Below are 15532 nucleotides of genomic sequence, written 5' to 3'. Positions count from 1 at the left end.
ACAATTATTTCTTAAGGAGGTCCTGGACTGTTTTTTTTAAAAAGCTATTAGCAACAATGATTCAGGACAATGGGTGTCTGCAACCTGAAGTTAGTATGCACATGGTTCAGGACATTACTCATATTTTCAATTGTTAAATAGGTTTACTTCTAGGATATAAGGTTCAGAAGACAATGATATAAACAAATGCAATTTATTAAAAGCATTAACTTGAAACTGAAAATCAGTAGAACCAGAGTTAGAAATTATATGTAAACAAAAGTAATTTTACCACCTTAATTTTTTTTCAGCTTTAGAACTCCTCCTCTTTTGAAGGTGGTGGTGACTCAGTGGCAAACGGTTCCACAAGCACTGGTTGTCCTTAAGTACCTCACCCAACTGGCCAGTCTTCATGTGAGCCTACTTAAAGAATGTCAGCAGGCCATCCACTGTCTACACAAAGTTTCCAGCAGTGGGCACGCTTGGTAATTGGGAGACGAAACCCCCACTGGGAGGGGGGTAGAGCAAAAGACCAATTTTGGTGCAAGCACATTCACCGAGGTCAGATAACCCGACACAGATCATGAACCAAGTCTGGGACATTTCTGATCTCTGAACCATACTGTGTTTATCCACTCAACCATCAGTGGAGCCTACTTGTTCAATTTTCATTGTTCCGAACCTTGCTTCGAGTCTAGAAAATGTTAAGAGTAGATCTGACTTGAAGTGCAATCCCATCCCTATAGTAAGGAGCGTAACAGAATATCCATTTCATTTAGGATTTTAACCACTGCAAAAAAGACATTTAAGTGATCATACTCCTGAATTTTGGATACAGCTTCCTTCAATGATTTCCCTGGTGGATAAACTAAAGTTTACTATACACTCCCCTCCCCCAAGCTGGTTCACAACTGCAACTGAAATGCAGAGAGTCTGACCCAGTCACAGTGGGTGACAAGCCCAAGCGCCTGTTGTACTCGGTTAGTTTAGTATCCATTCGATGTAATCAATTGGATTTTCTACCAAAATATAATTTGAAATTGTGATCTAGATGTTCTGGGATCTATAGATGATTCCTCTCTACCCCTATCGCTTCCGAAGCCAATTACACTTGCACACAAAAATCGTTCCATGGGTTTTAACTCATAGCTCCAACTAAAGGAACGGGAAGCCCAAGGCTTAAGCCTACCTATAGCTCCCTCCATAGCCTAATTTGTTGAGACTGAACCAGAGCAGGAAGATCCCCGGTTCAATCTCCAGCTGGTGTTAACTGATTAGCAGGGTTGCTACAAAATTGGGAGAGTAGGAGGCAAGTGTTCAGGGTACTCACTTGATCACCATCCACCTACCCCTGCTGGAAATGTGCATGTGTGCAGATGGATGTAACAGGAAAACCTCAACTAGCATTCAACTCCCTACCTTGCTCGTGATTCATTAACGTACCAACAGAATGTCTAGGGTGGTATCTCACCCCTGTAGTCAAAGAGCACCTGGTGGCCATGGTTAGTACACCAGCATAGAACCAATGGTTTTTAGAGAGGGGAGGGAAGAGAAGGGGAGAAAATTAATCATAGTAGTTTACAGCACAAAAGGAGGCTATTCAGCCCGTTGTCTGTGCTGGCTCTTTGCTAAAGCAATCCAAAACTAATCCTGCTGCCCTGCTCTCAGCTCATAGACCTGTATCATCTACTTCAAATGTTCACTCTTTCCTTGAAAGATCCAATTTCTCTGTCTCAACTACTCCCTGTGGCAAAGCATTCCATACTCCAACACACCACAAAGAAATTACTCCCAAACTTTCTCTTCACTCTGACAATTTGTAATTGATGCTCCCTCATCACTGACTTCCCAACCAGAGGAAATGGTTTTTCCTTATTCACCTCATCAAAAATCTTTCATAATTTTAGGACCTCTATAAATTTCTTTTTGGCCTATGCTGCTCCATTAGAAGTGATCCCAGTATCTCAAGTCTCTCAATAGTTTCCCATCCCTGGTATCATCTTGGTGAATCTACACTGTACACTGACTTCAATGTCCTTTTTATAATGAGGGACCAAAACTGTCTAGGTTGTCTAACTGTACCCTAACCGTTTTCTTGTACAAATTTATAATCTTTTGCTCTACATAACTATTTATAAAACCCAAAATGCTATTGGTCTTTTTTATGGCTTCATCTACCTGCACCAGCACTTTCAAGGGAATTATGTATTTGAACCCATTGGTGTCTCTGTCCCTCCACACTTTCAAGTAACTTCCCATTGAGCATATGCTCCAATTTCTTGTTATTCCTCCTAAATTGCATCTGTCACCTGGCTGCCCATTCCACTAACCTGTCAATGTCCTCCTGAAGTCTTTTCTTGTCCTCCTCACCATTTGCCAAACCCCTACCATTTGTTTTATCAGCAAATTTCAATATTGTGCTTCTTATGCACAAGCCCAAATCATCCATATACAAGAGAACAAAAATGGAACCAGCATTGTCCCTGGCCACAACACTTCCCACCCACCTCCAAACTGCCTAACCCCATTAAGCCTAACACTTTGTTTCTTGTCCGTCAACCAACTTTTTATCCATGCCGCTACATTCCCTGTTATACTGTATGCCTGAATTTTTCTAACAAGCCTCTTGAGACACCTTATTGAATTGCCTTCTCAAGATACACAATATAGCTACTGCATTCCCTTAATCGAGTCACTTCTTCAGAAAATTCACTGAATTTGTCAAACATGTCTTACTGTAACAAATCCATACCAGCTGCCCTTTTTATCCCATGCATCCCTAGAAACTCACTGATTATGAATTCTAAGAGTTTGTTCACAACTGAAGTTAGACTGATTAATAGTTAACCCAGTTTATCCTTCTCTCTTTTCCTGAACAGCGGTGTTTTATTGGCTACTCTCCAGCCCCTAGCACAATATGAATATCCAAGCAAGGATGAAAAATTGTGGTCACAGCATCCACTTTGAGTTCTGCTCATTTTTTTTCAAAACCAATTCCTTTTCTAGGTATCCCTCAATTGTTCCACATCCTGCTCTAGTATACTTACATTCTAACTTCCACCATTTGTAAACACTAGTGCAGAATTGGTGAGAGGGGAAAACCTGGCCAACATGCCAGTGATTCTCAAAAAAGTGTATCAACACACCCTTCCTAAAGCTGACAAATGCCTATGGAATGTTTCACCACTGCTCAACCTAGCTAAAGTGGCCAGTAAAATCTGGTAAGTTGCCACATAGAATAGAGCACATCTTCTATGTAAACACTCTCCCTATGGCATCTGAATTCAGACTCCTTCTTAGGGACTTCCTTATTTATACCGTCTTCATCCTCATCATTCCAGCTTCTAACTAGTGATTTTGAACCTAACTTCTAATGAAATTCAGTCATTAAACCCACCATTATAACTTGTATTATTTTGGTATTAAATTCTAGGAACAAAGTGAAACATAGGTTTTTAAGCTGGAGTCCCCAAATCCTAGCAGATTCTAAGGATCAGCAAGTCATTAAATTTCTATACTTGTTAACACATATTTTCTGCAATGATAGCAACATTTCCCTTTGAGTTAGGGCAAGCCCCCCCTCCCCAAACCAAAAGGTTTTAAAACTTTTAATGTTTTTTCATGTAAGTAATATCTTTGAGGTAGATTTCCCTCCTTCAATTCTATTGCATCCCTTTTACATCTTATGGTTGGATTCATTGGGTGTCTGTATACGAGAATAGTGGTAAGGTCAAAATACTGTAGTTTCCTCTGTTTGAGAGACCATGAGTCTATTACGATGAGCATCACTGGTAAGGAACCTCAAAGTTATGATAAATGATAGGTAACCGGATATAAATATAGTCTTCATTCTTTGAACATAATTCAATTTCTATAAACAAATAGGCTACCGTTGAAATTTGGGAAGCAGAGTCATTAGGAGACAGGTCATGTGATCCACTCCCACTCTTGACAAAAGGTCATTGACCTGAAACATTAACTCTGATTCTCTCTCCACAGATGCTGCCTGACCTGCTGAGTATTTCCAGCATTTTCTGTTTTTATCACTCCCATTCCAGATGTATATATTGCATTATCTTTTTTTTTGGTGGGGGGGGGGGGGGGGTGATGTAATACCTCCTGCTTTCAAAATACCCAAGTTCTTCTGGAATAACATGGGTGTAACTCAAGAATAGTTAATTCACCTGCACATGGAAAACTAAATGAGGAACAAATGGAGTAGAAGGGGCCTTTTCTGTGGCTAGAGGGCTTTTATTTAATTTGTCAGGCCTCATTGGGTCCAACACAGCCAGGATATTCCCAACTTGAAACAAGTTTCTCAGGACATATCCGCTAAATTCAGAAACACAGGTATTATAGTTTTCTTTCTGCTGCTCTCCGGCAGAAGCCAACTGTTACTCAATTACTTCAGGTTCATAACAAGCTGCTGGGTATCAGTGCCTTAGTGAAGCACTTCAGTTGGTACCTATGCCAATGGACGAGTTTCTAACCCAACTGATGCAATAACAACTTGCATTTATATAGAGCTTTTAACATAGAAAAGCATCTCAAAGTGCACTCCAGAATTGTAAAGAAACAAATGGACACCAAGCCAAAGCAGGAGATTGAGAGGTGACTAAGAGGTAGGTTTAAGGAGGTTCTTAAAGGAGGAGGGAATGGTGGAGGAGCAGAAGAGTTTAAGGAGGGAATTCTGGAGAATGGGACAGGTGGCTGAAGACATGGCCCCTAATGGTAGGCCAAAGAGAGGAGGAGGATGCACAAGAGGCCAGAATCAGAGGAACAGAAAGTTTGGCGGATGGTTTGTGGGGCTGGAGGTTAGAGATAGGGGAGAGGTGTGACCATGGAGAGATTTAAATACAAGGTAAGAATTTTAAATTTGAAACATTGGGGGCTGTTGGCTAATGTAGGTCAGCGAGGACTTGGGTGGTGGGTGAGCAGGACTTAGACCTGGCTAGGAAAGTAGCAGCAGAGTTATCGATGAGCTGAAGTTTACGGAAGGTGGAGGATGGAGTAATCAACTCATGAAGTATCAAAGCTATGGATGAGGGTTTTAGTGGCAGATGAGTTGAGGTCGGAGCAGAGGCAAGCGATGTTACAGAGATGGAAGTAGTGGGTCTTTGTGATGGTGAGGATATGCGGTCAGAAGCTCAGCGTCGAGCAGAACACTAAAGTTGTGAACAGTCTGGTTCAGCCTCAAGACAGTGGCCAGGGAAAGGATGGAATCGTTAGTGAGAGAAGAAGACAGTGGCTATAGAATTCGATTTTTCAGAGAAACTGTAGGGATCTCTACTGCAGTTGCAAGTTGAGATCAGCTAACCGAGCAGACAGCAGGGACTGGCGTTTCTTGATTCCAGGGGAAGAAAAAAAAGAGAATAATGATTAGCAGTGCCTAAACTGCACACTGACTTTTCAAATTATAGAATTACCAGCTCATATAAACATTGTCTTTAAAGAAAAAAAAAATCAAGACTTGTTCAGTGATCATCTTCATTCCAACTAATTCATTTAGTTTTTGGTACATATTGGGGTTCAAACATGCACCTCCGACTAGGAAATGCTATTTTAAAAAAAATATCAAATAGTGTCACTATCAGTAAATCCACTGTGCATAGCAGTTACAGTTGTGGGTTATGATTTACAATGAACAGGAAAATTAGCAGAGATTACAGTATTTGCTCAATTGTGACATACACTGTATAAAAAGACAAAATTCTGGTAAATGCATAGGTCTGTCAGCCTCTCAAAGATAGGGTTAATGTATCAGATAGAAATTTTGTCAAGAGTTGCCAGCATTTTCTGTTTTTATTTCAGATTGCCAGCATTTGGAATTTTTTATGTCAAAATTCTGCCAACCATTGTACTCCTATTTGTGTCCACTCACTGTAAGTATACACTTTATCGTCACCAAATGTTCTTGGCTGCATTCATTGGGATGCTTGTTCAGTTTTGAACCTTTGTACCAAATTATACTTAAATATATGGTTAATGACCACATTCTCACCCTCTGGAGATGCAAAAAAGTAATTGAACAAAAAATCACTAATAGAATTAACTAGTAAAATCCTTTTAATGACTTCAAATATCTTAAAAACTCATGGTGTCTCAATGTTGATATGCAAAAATATGAAGGGAAAAAAATTGGCTCTGAAATATGCTCCCGGAATTGGTATTTCTCCCCATCCCCAAAAAACAAACCATGCGCGATTTCTCCACACTAAGTGATACTTCATCTGCTATACCTCCGACAAACATACAGCAACCAAACCACCTGGTAGAAGCAAGAAACAACACATCAAATTCATCTCTCCCAAGTACATCATGGCAAACAGCCCAAGGCTTAAAGAAAAACCCGACCATTTGTTTGCCACATTGCCAAAAACATAAACCGCCACATGATGACTCTTTACCACCCCCCCCCCCCGCTTCTCTAAATAAACCTATGACAGGAACACTATATTAATGTAATACTCCTCAGATGCCATTAACTGTTCCCTCTCTGAAACTTGCAGTTTTTCTTATATTGGGGTGCTCACGCTGTTACCTTCATGGGCCTAATAGGCAAGTACCATGGAGCTGCTCGGGCCACATATTAAATTTAAATGCTCGCTCCCATTAATTTGCATAGATCATGTTGTTCTAATGAGGATTAATCCACTGAGACTGCCCTTTCCAAACCTCCAGGTCAATAAAATTCAAACGGGACAAATCGGCAAATAACATGACCATAAATAGGATGGAGGTGCTGGGCTCAGAGTGCTGGATTGCCCGGGCTCAGGTGCCTCGTGTGGCTCCAGGGACACCCATTGAATTGTATCCCAGTGGGGAATCAACACCCTCAGAAGGGAAGGAGATGAAATTGGGGGGGGGGGGGGGGGGGGATGATATTATGACCTTTAGACCATTAAAACAGGAGGTAGTTTTTTTAAACTTGAGTTTGAGTTTTAGATTCTATAGTTATTTCATACTGAATGCTCGTTCCAAAATGTCCCTTTCCACATAGTAAATCACACACACAACATTTTAAATTCTATATTGTGCGAATGGATATTATGCAGTTACCATATGTAGCAGATTTTACAACATAAAAATATATAGGAAAAACAAAGGCACAATGAAATCCAACTCATTCTTCAGGCAGAAGAGCTGAAATGAGCCACCTTAAAGAGAGATTTTAATTTAAAATTTATAAAAAGGATATAAATAACCGAGGCCAAAACACTATTTGTATCATTAAAACAGTTTCATGAGCAAGTAAAAATCTTGCAGTTTTATATAAGCTTGTATCGTTTAAAGATACAAGATATGGTAGTCTTTAAAGTGGCTCAGTCTTGGCGGCAAGGTATTATGATGGATATAAACCTGCACAATTTTGTTCATCAATGAGAAACAACTCATCAGCAGAGCTTTGATTGCATTTTTCGGATTCAATTACAGTAGACACTGCCCACACTTGATAACTACATTAGCTCAAATGCAATCTTCTGTCCCTTTACAATAATGCATGGGGGGAAAGTTTACATCCAGTCACCATAGCAACAAAACCCATCCCTGAATGGTGTCACCTAACCCAATACCTACAAAAAAAAACTGTGTATCTCAAATACAGTAAATAAAGCATTCAACGTTAACGGACCAGATGTACGCTTCTAATCGTTAGCAACTGTAAGCTTCTGGACAGCCTTATACAATGCTTACATTACATTCCCCATAAAGATTTACACTCCTTTTTGTACATTTCATCAATTCGCTTTTAGTCATTTGAAAAAAAAAGTGTGGCTTTACATCCTTGTCAATAACGCTCAAGTCCATGACCAAATTGAATAAAACAGCTGCTGGTTCACAGCCATCAGCAGTATCCACAGTAAGGAACGGTCAATTTACGATGCAAGACTGTCTAAGACTGTGTGTCACTGCAAACATGGAAGCTCCACAGTTTAAACCCACTAAAAGTCCAACAATTTATTTTACTATTGGATTGGTTTAACCTGAAATAAAAAAATACTGATTCACCTAATAGTTGGAAGCAAGATTCTCAGTAGATAAAATGGTTAATTTTAAGTGTTTTTCTTTTTTTGTATACAGATTCGGATTTATCCAACAGAGTGAGAAACTGAACGTGAACATGGGTGAATCTTGCTTTCAGCTTAAAGCAGAGGCTCAAGTCACATTGATATAATAATTGCAGCTCAGGTAAAACACCATGCACAGCATTTGTTAAGTACTTCAAAAGAGCAGGGAGAAAAAAAAATTAAACACAGGTTCCTAGTAGTGGTTGTAGTAATCAGCAGGGGCTGTTTTCACAGAACTTGCGCAAATTGTCAAGAGGTCGTGGTTAAACTTGGCTCCATTCATTAAGTTTAGTTTCCAGCCCTAGTCTGTGAGGCAGTGCAAGCACAACAATCTAACATGGATGCAAGCAGGATTTTTTTCTAAACCTCCTTATAGCAAAAAATGTTCTTGCAGTCACCAGAAAATTAAAAATCCTAGTTTCGGTTCATCCACGAACTACTTTGGCCAATATGGTTCTATGGTATTTGCAAATCCTTCTATTGTAAGCCCCGGTGTAAAGTCTTCTAAAAAGCCTATTTCACATATCAAAGCCAAGTCTCTTTGCAAGTCCCATTAATAAATACCTAATCGTTCAGAAATCTTCCTGTTCTATGTAGAGAGCTACTATCTTGTATCTATAATATGCAACGTTGTGAGACTGCTACTACTGTCACAGGAGTGAGGTACTAGGGAGGGAAAAGGTAGAATCACAGGCGATGTTGGGTATTACTCTCGTTTGTTGATATGATAGTTACTCATGGGCTCACAAGAATCATGCACACGTGTCAACAATCCGTGTGGTAGCAAATTTTGGCAATTGCTGGGTGATTGATAATTAGGCTTTTCAGAAAGCATCAAATGTAGATGCGCGGATGTCTCTCGAGCTTCCATCACACTTCTGCTTGGTGAATTTTTTTTGGTGTTTCGGGTTGGCAAGGGGCAGGGAAGCTACAGCATCGTCTCAGCTTAGAAATTGAAATCCTTTGTTTGAAGGTTTGCTGTGGGGTCAAAACTGAAAGTTCCAGCTTGAGTTGCTTCAGGAAGGAGACTTGGATCTTCATCAATCTATTGAGAGGAGAGACAGAATTAATGAGCACCATATATATATATATATATAAAAAACGATTAGTGTGTTTTTGAAAATGGTTTGCACAAGAACCGGCCCTGACTATTTTAAGACATTCATGCTTTCCCCTCTATCTAAATTGTCCCATTTACCCATGGCAAATATTAACATCATATACTTGGGGCTCTTCAGGTCTCAGACAGCAGCTATAAACTATCTGACATTGAGCTATAGCTTTCAAGATTATAGAATGAACCCTTTTACAAGATTATAGCCCTGTGTTCACTGCTTGCAATCCAATTATTCTTTGTAAAACAAGGAATCTAAACTTAACGGAAATGGAATGTCTGAAACAAATCCAAAGTGGTAAATGTTCTTCTTCTACATCGAGCAGATGTGTATCGCTATTCATTAAGCAATGAGATGCTTCAAAAGGTGAAGCTGAATATACAAGCAGCAGACCTTGTAGTTATTTTCAGGGACAATAGGCTATAGAGGGTTAACACATCACCATCAGTACCAACAGATAAGACACTGAAGCCAGTTCTTTCCACAAAAAATTTGAGCCAAGATACGGTAAGACAGATAATTTGTGGCCATTGTACTCATGACTTATGTCAATTGTCATACCCCTACTGTACCATACCAGCCAAGATTAGCTAACTCAACACAGACTGAGGGATCAAAACTGGGAATTTCCACAATGTATTGTTCTGCTACTCATTAGGTAAACTCACTGGGAACATATGTATTTTGAGTAATAGGATCCAGTCCAGACACCAGACAATGACACCTGACCAGACACTGCACACATTAAAACAGCCATAGCATGACATATTTTAATCAAAATATGGGGATAAAAATAAAAAGGAAACCTTACTGAATAACTCTTGTAGAAAACAGATCACAAAGCCAAGAGGACAGGGAAGCAATTTACTTCAAAGTTAGTTGGCAGTTTTAATATTTTTAATTCTGAAATGATGGATCGAGTAAACAAAAATTCAACCAGACTGGATCCTATTATTCCTTAAATGCATACATTCTCGGTGAGTTGACCCAATGGCTAGCCGAATGATATATTTCAGAAATTCCCAGTCTGTGCTGAGTTAGCTGATCTGAGCTGGTATTGTAGTAGGTATACTACAATTGACATAAGCATCCTTAGGTTGGGTGGAATTGGCCAGGATTCCAAATTGCAAACTGGTGGAAGTACAAGTGAGGACAGGACCAGGCTGTCCTGTGATGGGCCACAGTTACATAGAACAACAAACACTTAACTGCCAAGAATCACATGAGACATGTCCAATCGGACGGTGCTAGAGGGCACCCAATGTCTGTGTGGAAAACCATAAAGACCACATTAATGTAGAAATACGTGAACAGTTACTTGACCATAAAAAAGAAAAGAAATGCATGATGGATATTTGACCAATGTTAACTCCTTGACTCCCATACATGGGGTAGCTACAGCACACACACACAGAAAGACACAATTGTGTAATTACGTTTAAGCCTTGGTATGTTGATAATTAAGTTGGCTGTCCAGGTGCTTGGTACTGTCTGGCACCCCCCCCTCCCCCCGAGCAGATAAGGGTATTGCTGACTATAAAATATAATGAGAATACAGTTTCTTGAGAAGCCATGTGGCCCTGAGACTGACTTCAGCCCTACTGATAAGCCAGCTTCGGAATTTAGGGAGGGTAGTGCTCGGCCAACGTGCCAATATAGGAATGAGCTATGGATGTCCAGAGGAGGCAAGCTCACTACTTGATTGACCAACTACCTGAACCAATAAAGAATGTACATGTATGCCCATATTCTATGACAGGTGGCATTGCTAATTAAACTGTATAAATGTGAACTGTGTCCTTTGTTCAGTGAAGAGGTTGTTCTGACCGTTGTTCAGAATACAGCTTCCCTTGTATACAAGTCAATTAAGTAAAACTTTCCCCTTTGTGATACTGGTCTGAGTGTGTTAGTGCATTGGTATAGTGTTAAGTTTCGACATCTGTGGAACCATACCCGCAAACAAGGAGGCAACACCTTTAGGAGGGGAGGGAAGAAAGGAATAAAACTAAAATGCATACATTTTAGAATTCTACATAGTTTGATGAGAGGTGCCAGATATCCTTCCACAAGTATGCCATATGCTTCTGCTTGCATCAAATAGGACTAATGTTGTTATTAAATGTATATAAGAAACATTAGCGTAGAGCAAGAGGCCTGAGAGAAACTTACATCCTTCAAGGAAACAGGTTTCCTGCTTTTGAAATACCATTTTCTTTCCTGAAGGACTTCAATTCATTAAGATGTGAAATCCACACAAAAATGACTATTAAAGCCTTTAACATGCCTGGTCTCTCAAGACTCAAGATAAACCTTATTGCTACAATAATGGGGAAACACAAACACTTACATGCTGAACAATTCATTTACTATGCTAATTTGCTACATCTGATTCAACAAATATTTAAAACAGGTTGTGATTGTGTGCCTGGTGGCTCAGCAACACAATTGTTTGAGGTCACAGGATACTTTCCAAATGGTCTCTTTCGGCATGATGCAGGGGTTTGGTGTCTGGGATGAAAAGAGTGATTCCACACTGAAAAACGCTGATAGATTTTTACTTTACGTTTTGGAAAGAAGAGGATTACAGGTGAGGTTAAGTGGTAAGCTAAACCTCACCTGTAATAATCTTCTTTCTAAAATGTAAAACAAAATTTACAAATCTTCCTGTTTTTTCCATCCTAAATTTTTTATGCAACAAATTTAATCTTTGTCTCACTTTTTTTTTTAAAAAAAGCTCTGTTCAAATGGCTTTTCAACTGTTACTATTTTTCTTCAAAAAATGCCACTGTTCCCATGGTACTGGGTTTCCCTTTAAGCTTCTTAACTGGACTTCACCCAACGAGCTATGGGTGTTAGTTTGGGAGCACAAACAAATCATCTTTCCTGCATTATTCTATATCCATTTTCTCAGCCATCAAAGCAGCCAGTATTTCAAGTTCAAACCAACAGTATAGATTAAAATCACTAATTCTGAATTAAAGCTAAAGAAATTTTTAACGCTGGATATTAAAATCCCTATCTATCACAGAAAATCCCCTTTCTTCCAGTGCCTTGCATGCAGAGAATTAATATGCTGTCACTTGAACAACTGCAGCTTAAAGCACCAGCACTTGGCAACAAATACTGATTTGAGCTATTAGCAGACAATAGAAGAATCAATCTGAAATTTTAAATGAAATCAAAGAAGAAATAAAAGAAATATAAAACCACAGTTGCAATTTTTCGACTTAAAATGCTTTTTATTAATTTTGCTTAAATTTTTGCTTAAAAAGGGTGAGAATAAATCTGAATCTTCTTTACCAGGGCTACTCACAAACTAAAAAACACACTGTCTGGCCTGATTTCACCATGCCTACTGAGTGTCCACAGCATATTATAGTCAAAGAGAGATCCTAACCACCTCTCCATGACATTAAATGGCATCACCATCGCAGTCCCCCACCATCAATATCCTGGAGGTCGCCATTGACCAGAAACTCAACACATAAATGCCGTGGCTACTAGAGCATGTTAGAGGCTGGGTATTTTGTAGCGAGTGGCTCACCTCCTGACTCCCCAAAGTCTCTCTACCACCTACAAGGTACAAGTCAGAAGTGTGATGGATTACTCTTCACTTACCTGGATGGGTGCAGCTGCAACACAATCGAAGCTTAACACAATCCAGGGCAAAACAGTCCACTTGATCGGCACCCCATCCACCTGCTTAAACATCAACTCCCTCCATCACTGGCGCACCGTGGCTGCAGTGTGTTCTATCTACAGGATGCACTGCAGCATTTCACCAAGGCTTCTTCAGCAGTAATTCCCAAACCCACAACCTCCACCACCTAGAAGGATAACGGCAGCAGGTACATGGGAACACCATCACTTCCAAGTTCCCCTCCAAGTCACACACCATCCTGACTTGGACATATATCGCTGTTCCTTCATCGTTGCTGGGTCAAAATCCTGGAACTTCCTATCTCACAGCGCAGTGGGAGCATCTTCACCACACAGACTACAGCGGTTCAAGGCGGCGGCTCACCACCATCTGTCAAGGGAAACTAGGGGTGGGCAATAAATGCCGGCCTTGCCAGCGATACCCACATCGCAAGAATTAGTACTTTTAAAAATTCTGAAAAGGGCTTCCTTCACTCATTAATGGTTTTGTTCAGCAGACTACTGCATTGATTTGATCCCAGAGACAATACATTTTGACCATCAAAATTAGAGCAAAAATCAGCAACATCTACTGCATTTACAGAATAAATTTTGCTCCTTGGGAGAAAAAAAGCTAAAGATCATTTTAATAATTAAACAAAAGGAACTATGAATATATATGAAAAATCAGGACTGCGTCCACTGATTGTATCGAAAATTGCCATTTGGCCATAAGACATTTGACTTAGAGGGGATTGGATTCAGGTCTTCAAATTTACCTCTGGAATTTTCAAATGATTTTTATGAGGTGTAATTCAATTCAACAGCTAGCCACTATTAAAATGGACAAAACCTGTGGGTATTTCCATCATTCTTTTGGCTTGTTGCAAAATGTCAACAGGAACAGAAAGGCAGCCATCTTTCACTTGCACACTCCTACTGAAACAATACTGTTCTACTTCACACTGGACTGTGATGTATGTACACAGAACTAAATCACACAAGGACCAAACTCACTGCTGAATGGTGAGTTAAACATTTATGACACTGCATAACATCCCTATTCGACATTGTGGGACGAAGGAATACAGGATTGCACTTCCAATATCCACTTTACCCTTCCCTACAAATCAAGTGCCTGTGAGCTAAATAAGCTACTGGCAGAATCCGATTCTCTACTTACATCATCACCAGAGAAGTACTGATCTATGATTTCATAAGCTAGTTTGTAGATCTCTTCATTTTCATGTTGCTGCAAGGCTTCTATTTTTTCCAAACCTGTCAGGAAGAAAATTGGAAGTTGTTGAAACGAAGATCTTGCAGGTTATAACACATTTTGAAATACTAATGGAACAACAGCACTGCGTCACAATAAGTTTTATCTGCAATCCATACACACACCTTTTCAGTTCACATGATTTTAAGTGGGCATTGCAAAAAATGAAATGGAACTCAATGAGAAAGAATTCAGGTTCTGGAAGCTTACCTCCACACTCCTCTATCATTTCTGCTATCGTGCTTGCTTCCTCACCAGCCATTTTTAGAATATTGTTAAGTCCATCAAGCACAACCTGCACTACCTGAGCATCCTTCACTCCCAGTAAATTACAGAAAGGGGGGATTACATTCTGCTGTACTAGATATTCGACCTAAAATGAAAGAAACAAAATAAGTTGTCAATCTGATCCATTCAAGAACTTTTCAGTCAAACTAATTTATAAATGGCATGTCAAAATTTCTGGTCCCAACACTCATGTATTCAAGAATGGTTTATGGAAAGACGATTACGAATGTACAAAGAGCTCTAACTATAAATCGGTTTTAATTATATCGCAATTAATTGTGTGTTTTCCTTTTGCTGACCTGCCCCATGGGCTTGATGTTTTACCTGGGTGTCTCAATTAAAAGTATAACCCTTTAATTATCAGTAATATTTAGGTTGATCTTTCAAAGTGCTCTCCCACAGACTTTCCACCCAAGCAGGTTGCAAGCTCAGATGGCTACTAGGGGATTGTCAGAGCGATATCAGCCTCTTCCCCCTGGTATTATATGCCATCAGAGGGGAAGAATTTTGGGATCTTAAGAACATATCAATTAATAATGGAAGACAACTTTTACATTCTCAAGAATTGAACTCTGTCCTAGGTTGAGAGAGGAACTATGACATATCAGGCTTGTAAGATACAGCTAAAACACGATGGCCATTCAGCTTTAATGGATACAGGGATCAAGCTTTTAGCACCAGAGTTGTTTTTTTTTTATTCGTTCATGGGATGTGGGCGTCGCTGGCGAGGCCAGCATTTATTGCCCGTCCCTAATTGCCCTTGAGAAGTTGGTGGTGAGCTGCCTACGTGAATCGCTGCAGTCCGTGTGGTGAAGGTTCTCCCACAGTGCTGTTAGGTAGGGAGTTCCAGGATTTCGACCCAGCAATGAAGGAACGGCGATACATTTCCAAGTCGGGATGGTGTGTGACTTGGAGGGGAATGTGCAGGTGGTGTTGTTCCCATGTGCCTGCTGCCCTTGCCTTTCTAGGTAGCGGGTTTGGGAGGTGCTGTCGAAGAAGCCTTGGCAAGTTGCTGCAGTGCATCCTGTGGATGGTACACACTGCAGCCACAGTGCGCTGGTGGTGAAGGGAGTGAATGTTTAGGGTGGTCGATGGGGTGCCAATCAAGCGGGCTGCTTTGTCCTGGATGGTGTTGAGCTTCTTGAGTGTTGTTGGAGCTGCACTCA

The 15532-nt window shown here is 40.1% G+C and overlaps 1 protein-coding gene across 1 annotated transcript in view; it reads right to left on the bottom strand.

The window, feature by feature from the left end:
* Window positions 1-179: 179 nt before the first annotated feature.
* The window catches only part of kpna3 (karyopherin alpha 3 (importin alpha 4)), an 82204-nt gene continuing 66851 nt past the window's right edge, over window positions 180-15532 (bottom strand). Inside the window, exons 15-17 of the mRNA XM_067992602.1 lie at window positions 14289-14451; window positions 13986-14080; window positions 180-9093 (exon numbers count right to left, since the gene is read on the bottom strand). Coding sequence (XP_067848703.1) covers window positions 8995-9093; window positions 13986-14080; window positions 14289-14451 — 357 coding nt within the window. The 3' untranslated portion in view covers window positions 180-8994. The remainder of the gene's footprint in view (window positions 9094-13985; window positions 14081-14288; window positions 14452-15532) is intronic.

The sequence above is a fragment of the Heptranchias perlo genome, chromosome 11 (assembly GCF_035084215.1).
Source record: "Heptranchias perlo isolate sHepPer1 chromosome 11, sHepPer1.hap1, whole genome shotgun sequence".
NCBI classification, from domain to species: domain Eukaryota; kingdom Metazoa; phylum Chordata; class Chondrichthyes; order Hexanchiformes; family Hexanchidae; genus Heptranchias; species Heptranchias perlo.
The sequence above is the reverse complement of the archived record's forward strand: the minus strand, read 5'-3'. Positions and strand labels throughout refer to the sequence as shown.